The sequence below is a fragment of the Styela clava genome, chromosome 8 (assembly GCF_964204865.1).
Source record: "Styela clava chromosome 8, kaStyClav1.hap1.2, whole genome shotgun sequence".
In the NCBI taxonomy this organism is placed as follows: domain Eukaryota; kingdom Metazoa; phylum Chordata; class Ascidiacea; order Stolidobranchia; family Styelidae; genus Styela; species Styela clava.
Genome location: NC_135257.1, coordinates 3,856,366 through 3,882,882, shown reverse-complemented (window position 1 = coordinate 3,882,882; position 26,517 = coordinate 3,856,366). Strand labels below are relative to the sequence as shown.

General features: G+C 34.3%; 2 protein-coding genes across 4 annotated transcripts; one reads left to right on the top strand and one right to left on the bottom strand.

Moving 5' to 3' along the window:
- Positions 1-295: 295 nt before the first annotated feature.
- LOC120345833 (uncharacterized) lies at positions 296-7,246 on the top strand. Its single transcript, XM_039415394.2, has 12 exons — positions 296-425; positions 527-809; positions 1,004-1,167; positions 1,698-1,918; positions 2,230-2,685; positions 3,017-3,232; positions 3,571-3,680; positions 4,593-4,861; positions 4,989-5,176; positions 5,602-5,775; positions 5,888-6,037; positions 6,197-7,246. Exons 1-12 carry the CDS (start codon positions 368-370, stop codon positions 6,365-6,367), a joined length of 2,460 nt encoding a protein of 819 aa, XP_039271328.2. The 5' UTR covers positions 296-367; the 3' UTR covers positions 6,368-7,246.
- Positions 7,247-9,083: 1,837 nt separating this feature from the next.
- Positions 9,084-16,112, bottom strand: LOC120345897 (adhesion G-protein coupled receptor G6-like). Of its 3 annotated transcripts, none has more exons than XM_039415482.2 (12): positions 15,919-16,112; positions 15,012-15,294; positions 14,597-14,730; positions 14,133-14,356; positions 13,508-13,954; positions 12,988-13,206; positions 12,495-12,604; positions 12,151-12,419; positions 11,666-11,847; positions 11,087-11,260; positions 10,787-10,915; positions 9,084-10,540 (listed from the first exon to the last, which is right to left on the bottom strand). In XM_039415482.2, exons 1-12 carry the CDS (start codon positions 15,971-15,973, stop codon positions 10,418-10,420), a joined length of 2,349 nt encoding a protein of 782 aa, XP_039271416.2. In that variant the 5' UTR covers positions 15,974-16,112; the 3' UTR covers positions 9,084-10,417. The 3 variants fall into 3 exon arrangements, with proteins under 3 accessions (XP_039271416.2, XP_077971807.1, XP_077971808.1); XM_078115681.1 differs by having other exon boundaries at positions 14,133-14,353; XM_078115682.1 differs by having other exon boundaries at positions 14,133-14,329.
- Positions 16,113-26,517: the final 10,405 nt, after the last annotated feature.

Sequence of the window (26,517 nt, the reverse complement as noted above, 5' to 3'; positions counted from 1 at the left end):
TGGTGTTTGTTCTCAGTGAAGCTCCTAAAAGGCACGTAAAGAGGAGTTTGTTATGGTATATCTGCCTTCGGCGGTAGAAAACATCACAGTTCAAGCCAACACATACGTAGATCTGAGAGGCAGATGCTAATGTCTAACTAACGACGGTTTTACGTGAAAGCTAACGTAGTGTTAAAAGTCATTTCCGATCAAAATCACCTGAAGCAAGAATTCAATATGACGCCATCGATGACAAATTTGCTGCAGCAATATAACAAAAACTACGTTTTCATTTCAGAATAAAATTATTATTATTATTTACATGACTTGTGCTGAAGATCAGCAACAATTTTTGGAATCAAATTCTAGTTGAAACTTGTTGTTTGCAATGTGGAATTTAATTGTTTCTATTGCGTGTTTGATTGCTATGAGTCAGAGGGCCGAAGGTAATGCAATTAGAATATTAAAATAATAATAATTTCGAATTTAAATACGATTTTTCTGTAGCAATAATCGTTCAATAATTCCTGGGTTATTTCAATTTCAGGCTGGATTGGCCCCAGTAAGGATCACATATCTGGAGGAAACTACTATTATATATCTGAAGAAGTCGCAACTCAAGTCGATGGTGCCCGAGTTTGTCGATTGAACGGATGGACTTTGGCAAGTGTTTTGAGCCGAAGTCAGCAAAGAACTATTATGATATTGGCACGGGACGCAAACATTGAAAATGATCTTTGGATTGGATTACAATTGTTTCGAAGTAAAGACGGAGACTATGGAGTTTGGAGCGATGGAAAACCTTTTAATTTGTCAAAAGATTCTACAGAGTAAGACGTTTTTTGAATTTTAAATCTATTTCATAACACATGTAGTAAAATTTTTTGTCTTTTTCGACATTGTTATGTTTGAACATAAACAAGCTGATGAAGTATAGCAAAATGAATATAAATTATAGTAACACAATCAATTATTCATAACAAAAATTTCAAGTTGTTCTAAATTTTATGTTATTTTTATATAGTTATAGTTATTGGCATCCACGTGAACCCATCACATACAAAACGTCAACGCAGATAACAATGCCAACATGCGTTAGGTTGTGGAAAGAGCAGCGTTGGTCTTGGGATGATTATTATTGCAATTATACGTTAACACCTCTCAGCCAATATGTATGTCAGGCTAAAGGTAAGAGTATAGTTCATGAAATGCTGAATGAATTGTAAGTTTTATCACGACTGTGAAACTACAAGCGACATGAAAACAAGTCAATATCAAATTGATCGTGCAGCGATGTATCGTGCAATGATATTTTGACAATATTTGTCTTTCCAAAAACATACAAATCTGAGTAAATGTTCTAAATTCAAAGTGTATTGCAAGTATTTAGGTGTTAGATTTAAATAATACCCTCTTCAATAGTATTTTTAGTCAATGTAATATTACTGGTTATTAACGAAACATTTAGGTATAAATATTTAGTTCCTTCACAGTCTTATAAAACGACCGGAAAACGATACAACAATAAGACAAAAGACAACTCACAAACTAGTCCTAATTGTAAATATTCCGGTATAACGAACTGCCAGATCTACGGAGAGGCGTTCTTGTATTATGAACGAGCAAATGAATCTTATTAATTTAACATTTATAAACCTGTTTGAGTCGTGATAGAAATGTTTTTGTGAAGCTAACTTAAAGTTCGAATTAAATTTAAGGTCGGGCTTACTATGATCCCGAAGATCATTTGAGAATTTCTAAAGATTTAATCAAGAACACAAAAGAAGTATCCAGCAACCCATCGAATCTTGAAAGTATATCAAATGCAATCAATGAATTGTTGGGAGTGGATGATGAGTTCCATGAGAACGATAAAAACACATCGCGAGACGTTTTGAATGCTTTTGATGAATTTATAGATAAATTTGACGTGGAAAAGGTAAATTTCGTAAATTAACTGCACGACAGGTGCAACGTTCAAACTTGAAACGCTAAAACACATATTTGGCAACTTGATACATTTAAGTTGCTTTTTATTTTGGTCTATTTAATGGTTAACGCATTCTAGCGCTTTGTTCAAATTAACAATTGACGTTTAATTAAGCAAAAGTAACCAAACTAAAAAAATCATTTTATTTGAAAACCCATTTTTCTGTATTATAAATAAATTTTAACATTGTTTTCGTTTTTTGTTATATGATCAAAATGACTGGAATGGAATGCAATATATAAAATTAAAAATCTTTTCAGAGCGGGGCTTTTCGGACAAACAAAACTAACGTTGAAATCAAAATAAATCTGGCAACGCAAAATGATTCTTACATCACTGGAGAAACTGAGATCGCCAATAACTCCATAAGCAATAACAACATACAAATCTACTTATCATCAGCAGTTTTGAACGAAGCTATTACTCGGGAATCGAAAGAACTGAACAAAACAATCGAAAAAGTGCAGATTAGTTCAATATTTTACCGAAATCCTGCTTTATTTCAAGTTAATGAAAGAAGATACAAAAAGGGATTTTCAGAAGCATCAAACTTAACATACAAATCTCGTGTTCTTGAAACTCCGATGTTTGGAGAAGATCCGAGCTTGGCTCTTGTACCCGTTCTCATCAGCGATGTTTTGTCGGTCGACATAAAAAACGTCAACATGACTGATTTGAAAAATCCCATTTGCGTGACAAATTATGACTACTTTCAGGTAACGCAACGTCAAATAAATAAAACGTGTTCAGATAACGCATTCGAGATGTTATTTTGGATATACATTGCTTTATATAGAAAAAATGAATTATTTTAGATATCAGAAAAAACGAAATATATACGCATCAATTCTCTTTCGTGTAATATTGAATATTATAATTGTACGCAAAATGATCATACTTTGTGTGGAAAAGCTTTCACTTTATTGTGTAAATAATAACTTACCTGATGGTGCCCAACTTTCACATGCTGAAGCATAATCAAATATTATGTAATAAATTAGTTTTGTTGATAATGCATTGAATAAAACTCATTTGCCCTTTTTACAGAACGCAACACCACCGGAAATACCGGACATGAAAGGTAAAATTACTCCAATTTGTGCGTTCTGGAATATTACCGCAAACGAATGGTCGACGAATGGGTGTAGAATACTAAAATCTTTAGAAGAAGAAAGAGTTTGTGGAAATTTAACTCTTTTACAAGACCGAAGAGATCGAATCACATGTATGTGTGATCATATGACCCACTTCTCTGTTTTGCTGGTAAGACGTTCTGAATTTCAATATCTTCGTGTTTTTCACAATTTTGTGTTATTGATAAAGAATAATATTAATATTGCTGCCTGTGATTTAATTTAGTCTGAAAATTTTTTGAGAATTTGGGTAAATGAAGTTGCTTATGTGTGTTAATATGAATATTATTAACGATTTGGTTTTGAACTTTCACCGAAAGCAAATGGTCTTTTCCATTCGAATTCATAGTTCGCAGACGTTTTATCACATTAACATTTGGAACTGGTATTGGTATGCAAATAATATCTATTACTAAATACTAAAAGGTGTCAATTAATGTTGAAATTAACCAAATATAAACTTTACAGGACACGACATATATCTACGCACCAAAATACCTGATTCCTATAACGATATTTGGATGCACTGTCTCGATCATATGTCTGTTTGCTACAATCGTTACTATCCTAAGTTTCAAGTATGTTTTAAACATTTCACGATTTTATTATAAATACAGTTGATAAATGACAAAATGGCTGCTACCCGGAACTCAAATCATATATTTTTTGTTTTAAACGCGACGAGACGTGGCTAAAATCGAAATTTTACCCAAAATGGATGGCTGATAACATTTTCGCTGGTATTTTTTTCGAGAAATAATTTCAATATTGACTATGGTTACCACTGGTTTATAGTTTATTGACGCGTAAATTTGGAATGATTTTTAGTTATTTGACAGCAACGTGACCAAATGACATTAATATGTGTCATGTATCGTCGGCAACAGCCAACTCAAGCGACCCGATCTGTTTTTTTAAATAAGGAGCTCAAATAAATACATTATTCAGACTTGGGTATTGGGTTACATGCGTTTCAGGACATTGCCACCCATGACATATACTTATTCTCGATATATCTTGTTTGAAATATGATTATGAAATCTTGCAATTTCAGACAAATTTCGAGTAGATTTCCATTTTGGGCTGTTTTGGCATTTTGTCTAGAGCATGGTAATTAATGATCTAAAATTAGCCCTAGTTTCGAGCAAGTTAATGCAGAATATTTGTATTCCAGATCGAACAGTAATATCTGGACAAAATGTAATCAATTACTTCAATTACAAAATGTAATCAATTACTGCTTTTATAAAATAATTGTGATTGATAATCAATATATAAAAGTACCTGATCTGTTATGTTTATGCTACTGCAGCTCACCTACTTTCTTTTGCGTAGTAACCTTCACATAACGTATAGTGCGAGGCACAAAATACTTTGTTCTGTATTAATAGTATTTATTCAAACGAAATACTAATAATACCTATCTTGCGTTGATATATGATCAAATTTCTTCTTATTGTGCCGGTATCATTGCAGCTTATATTTTTCAGGCAATTGAGGAGCAAAACCGCTCAACAGATTTTACTCCAACTGTGCATAAACCTTTTCCTCATGAACATATTGTTCTTAGTCGGCATCGATCGCCGAGATGAAATGTTGTTTTGCACTGTCATAGCGGCAATGTTGCATTACTTCCTGTTGGCGGCCTGGGCTTGGATGTTTATTGAAGCAATGTTTCTTTTTCTACGGCTTGTTGTGACATCATATAATGACGGAGTTCGAGGCAAGATCGTTCCCGTTGGAGGACTAATGGCATATGGTATGCTTTCATCCATATAACATACATATTAGAGTTCCGCGATATCCATTAATCCACCTTTCCTATGACAATAGCTATAAATGGAATTACTACTATCACATTTGCATTTACAAATATATTTATTTAGGTTTCCCCGGATTGATCGCTGGATTATCTGTTGGAATAACTAGACCCGATGTATATCTAAGTGAAAAATATTGCTGGTTGGCGATGCCCGTTCTCATTCCATCAGTACTTGTTCCGATTGCGCTGGTTTTATTCAGCAATTTGATCATCTTCGTATGCGTCCTATACACAATAACGTTCAGATCAAAGGTGAGGGGTTTTAATGTTTGCTAGAGTGTGGAACTCACTACGAGTTTGTTAACTTTGTAGGCTTCAGTACATACCGGTACCAACTCAACGTTGGTGAAGCACAATGCGGTTTTTGGTATTGGTAACTATAACTAAAAGCTATGAATGGGAAATGCTGTAATAGACATGGTCAAGATGAAAAAAATAGCATTGAGCTATGAAGTGTGTGTTTAGCCACTATAGACATAAAACACTTTATTTTATGATTTGTCTAACTCAAATGAAACCGAAGATTGATTGTATAGCACGCCACAGTTATTATCAGGGACCGCTTTTTGAGAAGTCAGGTGGCAATATAATACATAATTTTTTGTTTTTATTTGGGGATTAGGCGACGGACCAGCGACTAAAAATATTACCTTTAAAATATATTTTATATTTTTTAGATGTTTCGTAAACGAGTTGATCTTCCAAAAGTAAAACAAACCCTGATCCGAGCATTCTGTATGATTTTCATTCTTGGTATTCCATGGCTGTTCGGATTCTTCATGTTGTTGGCCCAGTCTCCAGAAGCGAAAGAAGTTTTTGCAATCTGCTTTACTGTTTTGAATACCACCCAAGTAAGAATGAATTGTTTTAAACATTCATCGACATAAGCCACGTTTTACGGCAAATAAAAAACTCTTGTGTGAAAGGTCAAGCAAGAACATAAATAAACTTCTTTTTATGCAGGGTGTCGCCATATTTTTCTTTTTCTGTGCGAGACAAGAACAAGTGAGAAAGCTCTGGATAGGACCTATGAATCAAAAATTCAGACGAGTCGTACGCCGAGTTCAATCTGTAAGAAAGAGTAAACGCGAAAGTAGCTCCAGGCACCAAGGAGTAAGTTGTCCACTTCATATGCATGCGTACTTTGAGTTCATTTTGTAAAAAAAAAATTAGGTTGAAAGCAAATTGCTTCGCTGTGGATTATATTGAAATTTCCTAAATTTTATATTTCATTCTAAGTAAGTATGTATAATCTATTTTTTTATATTCTAGTTTGTGAATGATACTGATGGAACAGCGCAAAGTGACGACACCAAGACGAACACATTTACAAACGAAAGATCTCCAGCAGAAATAACAAGCCAGACAACGGATGAGACAAACGTTAACAGCGCTAATTCATCGAGCGGAAGTGCGAAACCTTTCAGACATGGATGGTCGTGAACAAAGACATTTCTTCAGGCATGGTGTAAAAACTCGCGCCACGCTACAGGAAGTTGGAAAAAGTTCAAGACTAAAATCTCTGGATTTCGATATAATGGTTATCCCAAACGAAAGTAGGAAGACTTTCCGAAACCAGATCGGACATTCCGTAACAGTTTATTTTGTGTTCCACAGAAAGTGAAATATATATGAATGTAATTACATTTGAAACTGAAACGTTACAGATAAAAGGAACTCCTAATACACTAATTGTCGTCATGTGATGTCATTATCTATTTCGAATTTGAAAATAGGAAATGCATAGCAGACGACTATTAGGAGATAAATTAACTATATGGAAATTCGTTTTTCAGTCGTAACTTTATGTTTTTTTTATCATAGCTGGCTTTCTTATAAATTAAAATTTTTTGGCTTCTTGTAGAATGTAATGCAATAATATCATAAGATAGCATATAGTAGTGGTATATTTCTAACGTCTCTTTCTCGATTATGGTTTATGATGGGATGCTAAAATAGCTAAACGATGATAGTGTCGGTAAAGTTGCCTTAAGTTCAATGAGATGAGTGTATATTTGTTTATTAAGTGTACAGAATATTTCCTTTTTTTCCCAAAATTAACCCATTTTTGTATGTATAATAAATTAATATAAAAAATGATATTAACGTGGCTACTATGCCTAAGTTATTTTTACTTTATAATGTGAATAAATTTCAACTCAAACTTTAATTGTCAAACATTTAGCATATACCGAAAGAATGGCGGATATTCAGTGAAGTATCAGTGGTTGAGAAAATCAAAACAAAATTAAGTACTACTGAAGTATGCGCACCAAGATGTCGCACAACCTGAACCCTAACCCGATACACAACCTGAGTTCAGGTTGTGCGCCATCTTGGTGCGCATACTTCAGGAGGTCCCAAAATTGTGTAAGCAGATTGCTTAGGAAAATTTGATTTTTTTTTCAAATCTGATAAACTTTAATCAAAATCGATTAATACCAATGAATATGAAAGAAGTAGTAGTAGTTCAAAATCGCCTCACAATATTGTTTCGTCTTCATACGACGTAGGCAATAGTAAAAGACATGAGCAGAGGCAACGATGAGAGGCATTGCCATTAACGATTGATAGATTACGCCAATACCAGATCTTTATTCACAAATCATTCAGAACATTTTTGAGTTTTCTTACCATTGTTTAAATATTTAAAATAATTGAAAAATGTTTTGCTTATTAAGTGGTTTTCGATGAATTTTGCAGCACTTGTTATCATGTAAACTACAAAAACAGTTGACATAGGAATGTTATTCGGAAAACAGTGACTGGGTTTTTACATTGGCACATGCCCGACACTATCCCATTCGTTAACGCTAGCTGTAATATGCAAAACCTAGATAAGATGGAATACTTAGCCTATCATTAGTATAGGATAGGGGTGGCCAACACGTCGATCGCGTTCGACCGGTCGATCGCCACGTCTCGAGCAGTCGATCGCGTCTGATGTTAAGTGAATTTTATTGAAAATACCCCTAAAAATTGCCTCGAACCAGTTGTGTGTTTTACAACAGGAAGAATACATTACTTTACATGTGTAAAATAAAATATATATATACATCAATATTCTATCCAATTAAAGAGTCCAGCTGCACACTAACACAAATGTATTTCTGTAACGTTTCGTCCGACCAGAGTCAGACTTCCTCAGACAAGCAGTTTACGACAATGGCAAGAAATAAATTTGATAAATAAATTTGTAATCTCAAATCAAGTATGACGTAACAATACATAAACATTTAATTTGCATTTAGCCGTAGAAGTAATGATAGAAAAATTAGAACTACAAATATCAGTGGAGCTCATTTCAGATGTGATTAAAAAATATTTTATTGCATTTACGAAAATGATGGGTAACTAAATGTAATTAAGATTATAGGCACTTAGAGAACCATGAGGAAGTTTAGCAGCTGGACTCTTTAATTGGATAGAATAGTCATGTTTATTCCAGCTACAGTATCCTTGTAGTATACGCATACGGATCCACTAGCATAAAATCATGGAGAAAAAATAGGAAGTTAGTCTCGCGCAACCCAACTCAAATATACATCAGTATTTGAGTCTGGGCAAGCCTGATGAAGCATATTATTACGTAACAAATGCAAGTTTTTCCGCTGCCAAGGTTTAAAAAAGAAGTGCCGAATATCGCTCTAGCTCTAGTCTAGAGTCTCTAAAGGTCTAGACTGACAAACGATCCTCCGCGTCTGCAGTATGCGAAAGTTATTGTCTCACTCCAAAAGTAATGTGATAAATTTTATCCGCAATGGTAGCAGTGGCATCAAAATGCCCAAATTGATGCCTAATTCTAAGCAGGCGAAGAATTGCGCTTGGAGGAAATTGTAAATTAGGTACTGTAGTTTGAGCAGTTATTTAACATTCATGGTTTGAGAATATTTATTTTTTGCTGTTTGGATGATACTTGGCAAGGTTTCTTGAAAAATTTTCAACACTTATGACTAAATATTAGGCACGCATTTTATCTGAATTGTATGATTTAAATAAAACCTAAATAAATGATGAAACATTTAATCTGGGTACCATTTATAATTCAAATCAACAACTTAGAATGAAACATAAAAAATACAAATTTTGTGTCGACTTTAATAATAATGTGCCCACTCAACGTTTAATTATACATTCAGACACACGTAAATGATATACATAAAGTCAAACAATTCTAGTCGGTACACATATAAAAATAAATTGATTTTACCGTCGGCCTTGACTCTTATACATAAATGTAAATCGATTATCAGCCATGTGACTTGTTGCGCAATATTGCAATGCGAAAAAAAGGACAATGGCATGTTTAGTGAGCGGTAGAGTGAGTACCTGACAAGCTTTTTGCGAGTAAGGATCGAGCTTATTCGTATTTACTAGTGAAAGTTGCTAAATAATTTAAGACAGGTCTGGGTCCGTGGAAGGTATTGAAGCGTATGAAAGTATCCCATAGAAACTCAACCTCATCAGGGGAAGACAAATGGCTCTGATAAGACAACGTTTGCTAGAATAACTCAGGGGTGAGGAGATTCTGTGACAAGCCCTACCTGAACAAAGGGAACCAGCGATAGATTCTTAAGTCTTACGGCGCCCAGCATTTACATTCATCTATGATGACGTGTCACTTACTCGTACTGTACTCAATTCAATGCTCAATTCTATTCGTCATAGTTCAGATAAATCTTGGTATTTTAGTGGTAGCCCCCAACTCCACTCAAATATCTATCTATCTTCCTATTGTTTGAGTAAGTTCGTGTGACACTGGTTTGAACTATTTTCCTTTAACAAATTGAAATCAGTGGTCAGTGCTTGGATTCAACACTATGATAATTCATATGGTAAATAATTGCCACGCAATAATTCATGTAGCGAAAAAAGAGATTGAATCACTTGGAAAATCGAATAAAATCTTTTCCTCCAACTGCTTTTGAGTTGCATATTTGTGGTCTAATACTTTAAGCATTCAAAGTATATATATTTCTTATTCTGTATCATTTTTTGTACTGTAAAACTATATTTCAAAGTACTTTCCAGTTTGTTGTAATACGATCAATTTCTTTCTAGTGAAAAAAGACTTTATTCACTATAAAATAAATAGTTCGGATTACGCATTAAAAGAAGTTATATATATATCAGAGGCAATAAATCGCATTGTTTTAAAAAATTGTTTTTACGTTTTTGCAGTGTCTTAAACTGGATGTGCGGTGGGTAGCAATAACTTCATTGCCCAAGAAATGATGCATGCACAAATTTTACAGCCATTAAATAGTTGTAGAAAACTATATATATATAATAAATCGCAGTCATGAACGACAACTTTTCCATTATTCGAAACCTAAAGCTCTCCAAATACGTTGAATATCACTCCTGCTATTTTCGAAATAATAAACTTGCCGTTCGGGTGTTCAACCGCCTGCTACAGTTTTATAACGCGAGCTCTTGACTATTACGTATGAGTGATCGTTCACTGGGTTAAGTCGGTTGAATATTGCTGAATCATATCCATCTGCTGCGGTATGGTCGTTCCTCATTACGTAAACGTTGCCATGACGGCGGTGGTGGTGGGAGAGAGGAAGACGTGTCAGTGTTGAGAGTATCTTTGGCATTTTCATCGTGGACCTAAATGGCACATGGGAGCTTGCAATTCGATACTATAAAAGTTCAACTTATTGTTTATACAAGTATTCAAATAAACGCAAATAATGAGCAAAATTATAAATTTTCTTCTCAGAATATATCTTCGTACAGTTCATTTTAATGGTTTCCACAATCTCCTTAATTTGGAGAAATTCCTAAAGCAAAGTTTTATGGTGTTTCTTTGTCGGGCATAATTCTTTGCGTGAACAAATTCTTAAGGTTGCTTACATTGGTCTCGACTCTTTCTTGAAATTTAATCGATGGTACTGTCTTCTTTTGACATGACGTGAAAAGTGAAACGACTTTTTCGCGGAACTTTTCTTGCATCGCACAAAATACCACAAATATTACGATGCCCTGCATATATAAACAATAGTTCGTTACAGAACAATGAATATGTTTTTTTTACATAAAGCAGATTGCTTGATAATATACTATTTCTATATTCAGAAAAGCAATAGAACTATTTTTTTTATTTATCTGTCAGATTTTACAATATTTTGAAAGCGTTAAATGCAATTCACCTACCTGTAACGCGTTACAAACAATGAAGATGATCGAACATACTGATTTTAAAGTTTCATTTTGAGAAAGAAGCATCAAAAACCCAAAGGCCCAAGGGATGCCCAAGAGGAACACCATACAAATTATTCGAACTATTGTCTGTCGTACGTAATTTGGATTAATGACAGTTCGTTTGACCTGTGAAATATGTTTGAATACAATAAAGATAATATGTAAAGAGTGGAAGGTGATTGGAAAAACACTGGGACAAATACAGTGGCGTATCTACGTAATATGGAGCCAATGGCGAATTTTAAAAATACGCGCCCTTGATAGTTAGTTGACAATTTATAATGACTGTTATTGAAATGAGATTCCTATACATTATTATTTGAGTAAAAACACGAGTTCCAGGTATTTCAAATTTGAAAGTATTTTATTGAAACCTTTCGCAGTTTTTGCGCCCCTGTCTAAACGGCGCCCATGGCACGGATCCATGGCTGCCACATCCTAGATACGCCTCTGGATAAAGATCTTCAGTAATACAACATCATGAATGGGAAATAGTCAGAACACGAATAAAAAGAGTTTTAAGTAAATTACCTTCAGTCCACAAGTCATGCCATATATTGCCGATAATAAAGCGACAACGTCGAAAACCAATACACATCCTACTGGAATATTAAATGCAAAATTGATGATTTCTGAAGACAACCAACAATATCTTTTGCTCCGATACGACGTCGACAATAATTTTGACGTAGCTACTACTGCTCCAGGTATCACTGTAAATATTTAGCTTAAAATTATTCGATAATCGTGCTGGCCAATAAATGTTATCACAACTCCGATTCGAAGATTATAAATAAAAGTAGCGAATGTTTACAATTACTCATTCGGTGTTGTCAGATTGGAATTGGAAAGTACCTGCAGAGGCACCGCTCGATAAAACACAACCTTGCTTGAGAATACTTGAAAACAATTTATAGCCTCTTTCTATAACCTATAACCTCTGTACATTTAAATTTACAACCTAAGTGAACCGTTTATATATTATACATTAATCATGAAAAGTGTCTAACACTCACCATAGGCCAACAATCCACCAATGACCATCATTTTTGCACCAGGTCCACCAACATGTTGAGATAAAAACAAAGCATGAAATAGGTAAACAGCTTCCAATAACATCCATGCCCACGCCGTCAGCATGAAGTAATGAAGGGCAATCGACGTGATTTCGCACATGATTTCATTATCATTGTCGTCAATTCCAATCGGAAAAATAACATTGACGATGAATAAATTTGCAGAAATATGTAAGATTATTAAACGAATTTTGTCCGTTCTCATGCTCCTGAAATGACATAAAAAGGAAACAGATTTAATTCTTCTGTCGAAGGAATATGTCAATAAAAATGATATAACTCACTTGAAGCATAAAATTGTGATGACGGTGAAGAAATGAAATGCGGCACTCACGATACATCCAGTCAATGTTAAATAATCCAAATATTTTGGGGCATACGTGTATTCAACATCCTGTAATTTAGATTTCGAATATTTTAGATAAATACTTCAGTAAAACATTCCTGTACCCGTTTCCCGAATTTTTATGCAATTGCTTTCTACCCAAAAAATACCATTCATGGTACATAATTATTTCAAATTCTAAGACTTTTATATACGGAATATAAAAAATATCGCGTTCAGATGGATTTAGGCAGGTATTTTGGTTTTGTATCATCCTTCCAAGTTGAAAGGCTTATTTTACAAAAAACAGTCTGCTGTGCTATTTCCTCAGCTATGAATCGACATGGAAAAGGTAAATGTCATTTAGTTGAAATTAATATTTAAAAATATTGGATTGGCCCCTCTGGATTGACCACAAAAACATCTATTTCTTCAGTTTATCATATACTTACTTGAATTAAAGCAAAATGTGTCAAGTGGTTGCACTGGCAAACTATGTACTGATTTTCAGTTGTAAGATTGACAATGCCGTCGTGACAAACGTGTGTGTTGTCAATTGTTTCTATCATAGCACATCCTTCTTCAGACCAATCGTTCAGATTTGGATCCCAGAATGCACATCGTATTTTCATATTGGGCTTCATATTGTTCAGTTCTGGTAATTCTGCGTCCTGTTAAATCAACAATGTTTGATCGTCTTTGCAACATTTTAGGGGACCTACATACAAATTATAGAAATACAACTCAAAACATTTATTTATTTTTCTGCCCAAATTTAGGCCACGATTCTCGGCCATTTATCTCCAGACAGCTATGCACCTTGTTGCATGGATATTGCAGTAGATTGATTTGTGCCATTCAATACGATATGTTGTTAAACTGATTATTTGAATAAATATACAAATATATCATTTACATTCCTCCATTTATATAAATATATGCGATTGGATTGCATTTATAATATATACTCACGTTATCTTTTTTTTCTACTGATATACAAATTGGACTGGATAAATTCGACATATCCACGTGAAAGACATCAGCCGAAATAATATTCGTCAAAACTGTTGTTGCTAATTTAAGGTTCGGTTCTTCTCCAAAAATAGAAACTTCAAGATCTTTCCCCTCGTAAGTGATATTATTCGCGTCCAGTTTTTCTACGTATTCTGTTTTATTGGCTTGGAACAAACTCGGAGTTTTATAAAGTACAGACCCAACTTGTGCAGTTTGTGAAGGATTCGTTCGTTCATAACGCTTTTGAGCTTCGTTAAGAATGTCTCTGCTTAATTTCAACCTTATTGGTGTCAAATTACTTTCTGCTTTGTTGCTAATATCATCTTTTAAAATTAAGTCAACCCTGTGGTTTATTCGTTTGATGTTGATTTGCAAATTTTCTTTGCTAGAAGAAAAATCTCCGTTCTGAAAAATGTGTTAAATGTGTTCAAAGATGATAAATTCGAGAAAACATTTGAGATTATCAACACTCAATAATTTTGCTGTTTTACAGTAAGACGCGTTATGTAAGTCCTGTTACGTAATATGCAACACCAAGTCACAAAATAAAATAAAAATAGTTATTAACGGCATACTCGCTTACTTTTGTTACGTCATATTTTTCCAGAAAACTATCAAACGAATTGAGAATATTTCTCGACATGTTTTGCTGGTCGTCAAATAAATTAGAATTCGCGTTTAACATATTGTCTAAATCTTGAGAAACTGTCTTCAAATTTTCTGAATTGCTCTCCAGGTGTAAAGTTTTGTTCATGATAGATACTCCCTGTATCTGGAATTCTTCGGGTGACATCGACTTCAATCCTACTTGAGTAAAGTTACAAATTACAAAATTCAAATATATATAGATAATACATTTATATAACCAGTTGAATCCTGATATTGAATTCATCGTTCCTTTCCTTAAATACGGTGCTAAGAGGTTTGGAGTTATTTCGTTTTAACTAACCCATACTCATTCAATTTCGATCCTGAATGTTATAAAATGGGTCAAATAATGCATATCACAACGTGAAAAGTTAATTATAAATATAAATATATGTTCACCTGTTTCCTCGCAAGCGTAAGTAAATCGTTTGTCACAGTACCAATCATCCCATCCAAAAGAAAAATTTTGCCACATGTAAACGCATGGACTTGATATTTTTGATTGCGGTTCACCTTCTTCCCAGTTGTCGAAGCTGTTAGGTTGTTATGATAAGTATAAATTATCAATATGAACATGTATAATTCTGAGATATCATTAAAAAATTAGTTAGAGTATATTTGCAAAAAATTATTTCTCGAGTCTAAAATGTCCATCGGAATTAAATTGGTTACGCTGAGGCCGAATCTGTGAAAAGCACAATGGCATTTGGAATATCTAATACTTCTTTGACTAGTAGTTTTAGTCTAGTTTGGTATAAAATATAAAATTATATTGTTGCTAATATTGCGCATAAAAAATATTGCTACATCATACCTTACGGTGGAGTTGTATGGTGTTCCGTCACTCCACCAACCAGTGCTAATGCCTCCTTCTGGTCCAACCATTCTCATTCTCAGTCCTATCCAAACATTCTTCCCGTATGAAGAAACTAACTCGTTTAAAACTGTTTGTTGTTCCTTATTTTTTATTATCGCAAGCCTCCATTGGTGGCTGAGGCAATTATTGTGGGATCTGTACCAAGTGTCTGGAGCAGCCGATAAATGATATCGCTTTCCATTCACTATTAAACTTGAGGCGATGAATTCCTGGCCTTCAACTGAAAAAAATAATCTCTATAAAGGTGATCAAAATTAATAGCTAGCAATAGTGAATAAGGTTGAATGAAGTGAAATGATTGATAGGATTGCATCAGAGGATGCAAAATACAACGCCATCATTGGCAAAGTGTGTATCCGTTATCGCAAAAGACAAATTGCCTATATAATATCGATCATAGGTCATTGACGAACATGAACTGCTGCAAAATATGTGAAACAATGCGGAAGTCACCAAACAATTCGTACTTAATTTTCCTGATTCATCCTAACTAAATGGACAATTGCTGACAAATCCAAACTCCTATCACCTGAAACCTATTTTCTTAGCTCAAAAAGGTTCCAGCAGACTGATAAAAATATTTAGATCAAAAAACTAGAATTCTGAGATGGGATAAAATTCAAATAAACGAAGGTATATGAAAGTTAAGTGACATCACTTATGCGGCATTTTGTATGCCATTTTTGAAATAAAATACCGAATACGTGAATAAACACAATGTAGTTTTCTCATACTCTCAAGTTTACACTATCTCGTTTGACCACAATTTCTATTTGAAATAGTCAACGAATAACTAAATTCAATCACTTAGCTTTGTCGAGAAATACTGTTTTGCTCTACTTACCTTTGTTGTGAAGAATCAGTAGCAGGAACGCAGAGACGATATTTATGGTAACCATTTGAAATGTTTAAATTAAATATAAAATGTCTGAAAAATAATTAATCTTTACCGGAGAATCGAAAACTGTCTGTTGGAAAGACTAACTACGCAACTCTCAGAACTAGTAATTTTAACAGTTGCGGTTGTTCGTACATAGACCCGTCCGTTAGCAAATAACTAAATGAATGAGCCGCATCGTTTGTATCCCTTCTTTATGATCTACTAACTTCATATGTCAATTGAATCGACAATCTCCGTCAATCGGACACGACTTCCTTTTTCAGTATTCCCTACAGTTACATCAATGACGGACTGAACACTTTCCCAGGTTTTAAACATGAAATGACGAAATACCATTGTCTGATTTTAGTCCCATTATAGAGAATATTAACCACATTGGATGATAAATCGTTAATCTGAACTTTTATGTTGATTTTTTAAAACACCCGATATAACATACGTTGATAAAATAACAGTATATATATAAACATACATGAAAAACAAAATACTCGAATCGTTTCAAAAGGCCATTGCCATTTTATGGAACCATATTGGTCACAACTAACTGCAAAAAAAAGATATATTCGCTTGATATAGATAAAAATATTTGTTTTTGTTCTGGGGAAATTGAGACGATTTGATTAATAAATTACAAAATTATATATATGGTATGGTTTCATTAGGCAACTTACGCGATAAAAGGTAATTTTTACAAGTGCGTCACTTACGTTATACCAAAAATTTTTAAAAAGCCCACTAATACGTATAAAGGGGCTGTAATATTGCTTCAGTAAAATATCGGATATGACGATACTAGGACCGCATTATGTAAGAGAGAAGCAACGGGAAAGAAGGTAATTTTAGATTGTGGAGCTCTTTCGAAAACTTTGAACGATTATTTTTTAGTAAAACTGATGCCAATATTCTAACTCTCCTACATTCACTAAATACGCCTTGTGATCCAACAAGCGTTTACAAGCAATGTTGTCATAATTAGTGAAAACTGCCTCTGCTAAAATGATGATTTTAGTTGAGATACGTATTTAATATGAATTAAATTATATATTTTGTCAAATCTTGAAAGTTGTAAGTAATTACAGCAATAGGTCACTAACATCAGTCAAAATAGCTTTTTTTTTATTGGTGACGTTTGAATGGAGAAATGGGGTTTATGATATCTATTTATAACAACGAAAAAATCCAAAAACATTTCTGAATTTCACTTTCTGCCCTATTGTCGCCTACTTACTTAATCAACGCCGTAGTCTACGTTTAGCCAACCTTACGTCACGCAATCAGTTTAGTACTTCTGTCAGTGAGAATGGCAGTAAAATCAACTATAATTTACAGGTGACAAGAGAATCGAACTGCGTAATAATACTGGGCGTTTTTGCGATCGGGATTTCAATTTATAAAAATGCTTTGCCTGATGGTTTCGTTGAGTTTCGTTCCATTTTCGCTAGTTCCTTTCCTAAAGACCACATGTATAATGATTTCTATATATGATAGTACAAAATATGAAAGTAACAGGTAAATCCCAGGTTTTAGAGGTAAATCCCAAGTTCATGCTGGTTCATTTTAATAGCCCGATTCTAATAATTTGGTAAACGTTACTTCCGCTGATATACGCATGCCCGGATTAGCTACAAAATAACGACTTTAGTGGAAGAACGATAACCGTTGTCTACTTTTTGTGCACAATGAAGCCATGGAAATACGTAGATTGCTATCACGTTTTGTTGAAACAATGGATGCAAAATCAACTATACGGTACTATACAAATATACTACTACGCTACCAAATATCGACTTTAGTGGAAGAACGATAGCCGTTGTATACTTTCTGTGAAAACAAGCCCTTTTTTAATACATGGATTTATATCCCGTTATTGTTTATTTGTTGACATGATATCGTATAGAAAATTGTCCAAACAGTGGAAACGAAATCAGATATACGCTGCTATGGATCTGGGAAGAGACAGTTAGTACAATTATCATGGTAGCTAGCTATTCAATAACATTGTAGTTTCATCTGAGTTAGCTTTAGAACTAACAGCTGGCTAAGGTGTATTTTATTCTATCGAAATGGGATTCAGCTTTTAAAATTCTGACGGGAAATTTACTCGAACGATGATGACATTGATATGATCCCTGATTACGTTTGAGGTCCCTGTGGTTTGACTCTATACAATGCATGATATAAATGAAATATGTCACGTTTATCCCGTTCACGTCTCGGAATTCTGCGAACATTCAATGTTGATTATTTTCATGGATATATTGCTAATCGACCGGATTTTATGACAAATGATATCTATATGACTTGCAATAATTGACAATTCGCTTTTCTGGTCTGGTATATCAGAATAATATATGAGACGTAAGTGAAGCTATTTTGCACAAAATTATACATTTTCGAACGTGGAGGGTGACTCAAAAAAAAAAAAAACGGAAAATTAGGGTAATGGCAGAAGAAACGAATACTGAAAGCCGATGCTTCCGTTTTTCGGTATAATCACATATCCATTCACATTCCTTCAACACAATTCTAAACAATGCTGCTTTTACTGTCGAGTATTCAATAGTTGTGTGCAAATAAAACAGTGAACCTGACCTCTCTGATGGGCAAACTACCAACGCAATGTTCAATACCTTTGCAATATTAAGGATGCACTGACTGAGTACTATTAAACTATCTGAATTATTAAAAGTTATTTCCCTCGTAATAAAAAATCTTCCATTTCCATATCTCACATTATTTCTGAATGTGTTTCCAGCTTCGCCAATATACATGTATGACGTAGACTTTTACACATTTCCGTGTTCGTTGAATGATTTTAACAATTTATTTCAAGTTAATACAGTTGTGTCACAACTTGCGTCATTTTATCATTTATAAAGAAAAGTTACGCAAGAAATTTTCCCCGTATTCCACGAAATACAAGGTATGCGACAGAAATTGATAGTCTCTCACCATGATTTAAAAGCAGTATTTTGTGTTATGTGTGGGATTGATTAGTTTCAGTAACCACGATTTTAATGAAATATAAATAGCAGAAATAAAATTTGGAAGAGGCGATGATAGAACATAAATAACGTACAATCGAATATATCCGCTCTGGTTTAAAAACATGGTACGTCCATAAGTATCGATACATTCAAGTCTTAATGCAATTCGAAAAGAAATCGAATAATTATATGTCTAAAAAATTAAGATGCATACAATACTATTTGTCGGCGTTAAATGTTATGCGAGTAATGTCGAGTGAATGAGTTATTGATTTCAATAATTGGTGGGGGAGGCCATAATCAAATATTTTGGATCAAGAATCAAATAGTTTTTAAATCAAAACAAAAATACTGATATTTTTATAAGGTTGTAATTTTAAACGCAGTTCGCTGATTTAAAAAGCACACAAAAAACAATTTGTCTGATTCGATTTGAATAGTTCAAAATAATAAGAATTGTTATATTGCATTACACTATCTATTGTAAAATATAATAAAATATTACGTGTAATGATTTGTAATCGAATGATGATAGGTCGTGTCTGTCAAATACTAACCTTTGGTTCGAGGTCAGAAAGTCACAAAACCAGAAATTAGTGGGAATAGGCTTATTCATAAAAGTGTATTCGCTATTACCTTGCGTTGTCACTGTGGAAAATCTAAGCTTTCAACAATGCAATACAAAAAATATTCACAAATGATCTGACTATTTTTATATATATTATTTTCTAAACTGACCTTATCATATTAATTTTATTGTAATATTTATTACGGTACAGTTTTCATATTCACTGCAATTAAAATAATTTCATGTCTCAAGTGCCGATTGCTTACTGCCATGGACGTGTACAACAGACCGTTTCAATTTAAGAAATATTACGTTTGGTGTCTACAGTGCAACATTAACTTCAACTATCTCTTTTTTTCTCTCTTCATTTTTTAATAGAAATCGTTAATTACATATTCGACAAATCATTATGCTCGTACACTTTTTAAATTAAGATAAGAACATTATACTGATACTAATACTTGTTTATTCCAAATATCTCCCAGCTCGCCACGCAGATCTTTGATGTATTCAACAGATTTGCTGCCATTATCATCGATGTTAACAACTGGAAAAGTAAACAGGCGCCATGATCCACCCAAGAATTGTACAAAATATAGTAATCAACGAAATCATGATCTCTCAGCGTCACATAGAATACGCGACGCTCGCGTTACAGAGCGCCTCAGCCATTCCACATATGGAATACTCGAAACTAACATTGCAGGTAAAGCGTCGAAAGTTATTAATATAAGTGATATATCTTATTTTAGAATGTTTTAATAATCATTTTGGTGACGTTGAGAAAGTATTTGGATAAGATATTGTTATGGAGTTTGAAAAACGTGTATAAAACTGATTTGTTTTGCATTGCCCGATTTAGTACTGTAGATGTTCTGTATATGTTAAGATTTTCAATTCGATTACATTACAGGACATGATTGGGAGCGAAGTGACGAATAAACTGCGATGCTTCTATTGTTTATTCATAGACAAATATAGGATATTCCTCGTATTGTTCCATACCATACATGGCCATATTTTAAATATGAGTAAGCTTATTTTCCGATTCTGATATTTTTGAATAAATTAATAAGACAGGACTGTACAACCTTTTTTTCTATAGCCGCCGGCATTACGGTTATTTATATGGGCGCCAGTGAGACAGGTCTTTCATGGGTTATGTTTAGTTTGGGTTTATATTTATATATCTTATAGATTTAAACGAATTTACCGAATAAAAAGGAGGGAGGTCGAATATATGTATCGAATAATTTCAACAAATGCTAAATATTCGAATAGTGAATATCCGGAAGCGATACCATGGCTGATGGTCGATATTCCCGCCCTTTTTAATATTGATTTAAGGAGACTTCCTCCGTCGACTTTCTGTCGCGTTATATAAAAATTCCGCAAAGTCGTCATTGCATATGATATGCCTGCACGGTCACCAGTCCGTCAGTGATGCCTCAATGTTATTTTTCCCGTTAAATTACCAACAATAATAATAGAATTGCAAGATAGCAAATTGGTATTTCTTCAAAAATCTCGGAAATTTTAAGTACAATTATTACATGTTTTTTTGTTTTTAAAATTACAAAACGATTACGAAAATTATTGAAATTTGTGCTCTTTTGCTGCGTACTACACTAATTAAAAATTTGAAAAAATATCATGGCAATTAGAAGACAAAATACCACGTACACAACGTAAAGAATGGCACACGTACACACACATGTAGACGATATTGATGTCTCTGCCTATTCGTGAGAGCCAAGTCGCACCGGTTCGTCTGATGTTGACGAGAGCCAAGTGTTCGATTAGCGACGTGCTCTGTCCATTGGATGGCGCGGCCACGTGTTACCAGATATTCGAATAGTGAAATGTCATATTTTAATATTCACTATTCTATATTCAAATATTTTGCCTAGTTCGAATCGTAGCAATTAACTGACTCATTCCCTGATCTTCTTTGTTTGTAGATAATTTAGCCAAATGCGACGAAGACATATAACAACAAAAATGCCGCTTTGCATTATCTGTCTTCACAGTTTTACTACATATAAGATGCATCATGGTATGTTCTGTTGTCACAATTATGAATTGATCCATTTCCCATCTGTGAATAAAGCATAATCTCTCGTGATAATATTTATTTACGCTTTAGATGCATGACACTAGTAAAATTTGATAATATATGTTTATGGCACTGGTAAGATATTTTAATTTGACAATTAAAAGACACAACTACTGTTTTGACCCTACTCAATAGTCAAGCGTCAGCACCCTCAAACTTAAATTTTCTTTGTGACGACCCTTGTTTTATCTGGTAATTGATGTCATGTGATATTTTTGCTATATTTTGTGTTTCCAACACTGATGGCGCTGTGACACTGTCGATCTGCCCTTTGGTATCTTGCTAGCGTGTGCTGTGGTTGATACCGATACAGCGTGGTTGGTTTTCGGTTGGATTCTGGTCATGAGTGTCTGTGGGAGTGCCTCTGGTTTCCGGTGGGTTTTCAGGGATGTTTGTTTGTGGTTTTGTGACTGCGGGATGGGGATTTGTTGGATGTTTTTATGCTAGAGTAGACAGTAGGCTGATATTATTGTTTCAGTACAGTGCCATTGCAGTTATTTTAGAGTTGTATTTTTGATGTGTATATTCTGCTATAGCGGCTTTCCCGAGAAAGTCTTCTGACGTTTGGCATCCCGTATGAGCTCATAACTTTGAAACACTCATATCTCGCGAACCATATATTATATTCAGACAACTTTTAGATCGTGTGAAAGATAATCTACAGGACTAAGTATAATTTTAAAATTGAGATAAAATATCGTGATCATTTTATGAAAAGTGGCAAAATTGAAAAGCATAAGAAACTTCTGAAAAACTCCTAAATCTAATTGAAAAAACTTCAATTTGTTTTCGATTTAACCTAGTAGATTATCGAAAAACATTTGTAGAAGATGAAAATAGCTTTCCAGTGATACCATTAGATTAAAATTATGTTGCACCATTCAAATTTTAGAGGCATTTTTATTCGTGATTTTCTTTGTCGCAAAATCTAGGTGACGTAAATGAAGACCTAACACATTTACGCCGTTACGCAGCGACGTTAAGCAATTACGTCGGCACGTATCACGTTTACGTTCCATACGAAAAACACTTTTCCCCGCATGCTCGTAACGTCATTTACTTAAGTTCGTACTCGTGAAGCGACTAACGACTTGTAAACGATACACGGGGGAATTTACGCATTCCATCCAGCCTCGAAATCTGTTCGACTAAACACACGATATGCAGTGTTATTGCCGTTTTAATTGCATAAAGATATGAAAAATTCGAAAACACAGATTTCTAAAAACGGAATGATGGAACATATCGATGGATGCATTGTTTAGCGCCAATGCTGAACTTTATTGTGTCATATTTTCTTCTTCCGATAGATGAATACTATCCAATATTTCATCTGGACAAAGCTTTCGTTTAAAATCCATTGTAAATATAGCGATATCAGGAATGTAGCGTATATGCATAATCTCGAAAATCGAATGAGGCCGCAAAATGTAAAACACTGACCCGGTGAGCTACTGGTGCCACCATGTCTTCCGCGTTTCTGTTATCAGTTTTGTTTTTATTTAATTTTCATGATATCTAACGGTGACGAATTAGCCCCGATGTTTCCGGCGGAACCTCATAAATGCAAGGGGAACAAATACTTTGGCCATTGATTTTCGTCCCCAGATTGATAGCGCGCACCTTGTGGTGATTCCGCGTTCGTAATCTTGCTATTAGCGGATCTGCGACTGCATGTCAGAGAATCACGTGCTTCGCGAATAAGGATTTTTATGAAGGTACAGTATAGGCAACCGGGGGTCTAGTGTAGTGTACTTCTAGTGGTCGTGGCGTAACTATGTTTGCATATGTCATTCCTGACCCCACCTGACTACGTCACTCCGACGTCTCAATCCCGTCAATACCAAAATGACTATAAACCAAGTGGAGACACCGAGTGCAATGATGCATATCGGACGCCATTTTGGGTCCGACGAATCTCGTGAACGGCGCAGCCTCAGTCTGTTTTAGAGGGAGAGAGTGAGAGTTTATTTCTTTTGTCCACCAGAAAACATATACACAAAGTCAGTCTGCTGATCAGGTTTTGTTTGGAGATTTGTTACTGTTTTATATTTTATTCGGGTAAGTTTAGCATTTTTTTTGCTATTTGCCTAGTTGAACAATACTGGTATCGTGCGGTTTCGTGAAAGTTGCAATAGTTATCTTATTACTGTATCCGGTGTGAGCTATGCAACTTTGAAACCTCATATCTCACGAACCTTGCATTATATTTAGACAAGTTTTATATTGTTCGAGAGACAATCTAGGAGAATATTTATGGGATGGAGATAAAATGTCGCGATTATCGTACAAAAATCGGCAAAATTGAAAAGCGTGAAATTTTTTTGAAAAGCTTTTCAATTAAATAACAAAAAATTCGATTTGTTCTTGTTTTAATCTAATATGATATGGACACATTAGATTGAATTTATCGTGCACCAGTAAAATTGTATTAGCTATATTATTTAATGTTCTCCCATTCTTCATATGTCCGCTGCGCCAATTTGAGTTAAACAGCGACATTCCTTAATTATTTCGTTGCGCAGCGACGTTTTGCAATTACGTTGCAACCAAAGTGTTGCAACGTAGTAGCTCTGCGTTCGTTATGAAAAACACTTATCGCTTTTCCTCGCAAGTGCAAAACGTCATTAACCTAAAGCATACGTTTAAAGCAGGTATTATTGGAACCGCGGCCGATGTTACGATACTGATACAATTGGAACTCCAGCTGTGAACGACAAAATGCGCGATTGCGTAATTTAAAACGTTCCGCAGAGCAACGTCGCGTGAACGTCAATGCCTAATTGTACTCTGCGTGGTTACGAAAGCTTTGTTCTAATCGTTCACCGATTTTGTTTATTCCAGGCGTCAAAATGGGATCTCCAGATGATCCCGCAAAATGATAGTGATTCGCACTCTAGTGATATATGAATATATATGGCGAGTACTCCAGAGCCACGCCACGTAATGATATTGTGATCGTCGCGCAAAAGATAGAGATAGGTAATAAAATATGACTAAATAGCCTACATGTAATTGGAGAGGTAATTGTAATACTATTTTCTTGTAGTACCGGTACTGTGTAATCAATAATTCAATTCACGGTGATAAAGGAATTGCCATCTTTGTATTTGTTGTGAGCACACATGCTGTAACTCCATAATTCATTCACATATATTTTCAATTCACTGTGATACTTGAATTACTATATATATATATATATATATACGTACTTGTTCTGAGCACACATGCAGGAACCCCATAATTTATTCACATATATATATATATTCATGTGGTACTGTAAAATGTGGGATAAATATAACTTTCACCGTGCAATTACGCGTTACCTTACGCGTCACACATTGAACGAAAAGATAGTTGTAGTTAATTGATAGAATCCGGTAAAAATTTATTAAATAGTTCATCTGTAATATTGATTCATATATAATTAGTACTGCTGTAAAATCAATTTTATATTGTTGTGCTTGACGTGCTGCTAAATTCTCATTCCAATGCTTACTATCAAATTTATACTTTATCCAATCAAATTAAAAATAAGAAAAAATATTTTTTAATACTGTTATGTGTATAAAGTGTCTTGTGTATAACTTGCAAAATGTATCAACCTAAAATCCTTTTTTGTTTTTTTTTATTTGATTCAATTCGTCCTATATACCAAACTTCCACCCACAAAAATAAATTCAATGAATTAAAAAATTTATTTAGTTAGTTCCCCTATCCTGGGTCAGATTTGTTGATCGGTCATAATTTCCAAGCGCCTGGATTTGATGGCGAAGGAAGTCGTAAACGACCAGTGGTTGTGAAAACCATCCTGAACCGTTGTAGGGTTCAGTAATTTTCCTGCACATAATCACGGGATGTGACACGCGTAGGGGAATTATCAGAAGTGCTAGGCAAGTTTAGTCCTACGCTTAAGGTTGCCAACTGTGAAAAGTTTCAATGATGGACATAGATTACCGTCATCTTTTATTTTGTAACTTGCAGGAAAGAACATTATGAAATAAAAATTTTATGCAAGCTAAAAATGTATAATAAAACAATCTTCACGTGTTTTTCATATATGAATCAATTACTACTCAATTATAGCTATAATAAAATAGTGGTGGTTTGCCGTATTCAAAGTAAGAAGGCATTCACGTTTCGTGGCAGACTAGAAGCTTGTAAGAAAGATTTATTAAAAATCATTGTCGAGTCAGGTAGGGCATTACTTTTCGATCATTTTTGGCTAAATTGTAATGTCACCAATTTCTACTTTAAACCTAGATAACTTTAATGATTGGTAGTAAATATGGTAGAAACGGCATCGTTACCCACGGTAGACATGTTGGGGTGCGGGATAGATGTTGAAAACATCGATGAAGAGAGTATGGAATCTGTCGAATATGATGTTTACAAAGTATTTTCTACCGTTGGCTTTGTTTTCCACGCAACACGGGTGTAAGCATGTCAGTAACACATTCACATAGTAGTTGCTGTTTGGTAATGAATGTGTGGTCTATATTTTATAATACATAATCTGCGCTTACAGGCGTGAAATACGTTTTGCGTTATTCCTGTCACATTGTTATAGTCCGACAGAATCGTGGCCGAAGATCGTTTTGAGATATAAAGTTATTTTTATTCTTTAGATATAATGTCAATGACATAAATAATGATACCCAAGTGGGTGTGGAGTATATAATGTTGAGCAATTTTTTCTAAGTGGATTTTAAGGCGCTCCGGAAGTATTCGTATCAAAATGACGCACATCCTAAACCCTAACCCGGTACACATACAATGTGCATGTTGTGCGCCATCTTGGTACGAATACTTCGGGAGCACTTTTTTGTTAAAAACAATTATTTCATAACTACATGGGTTAGTTTTGAATA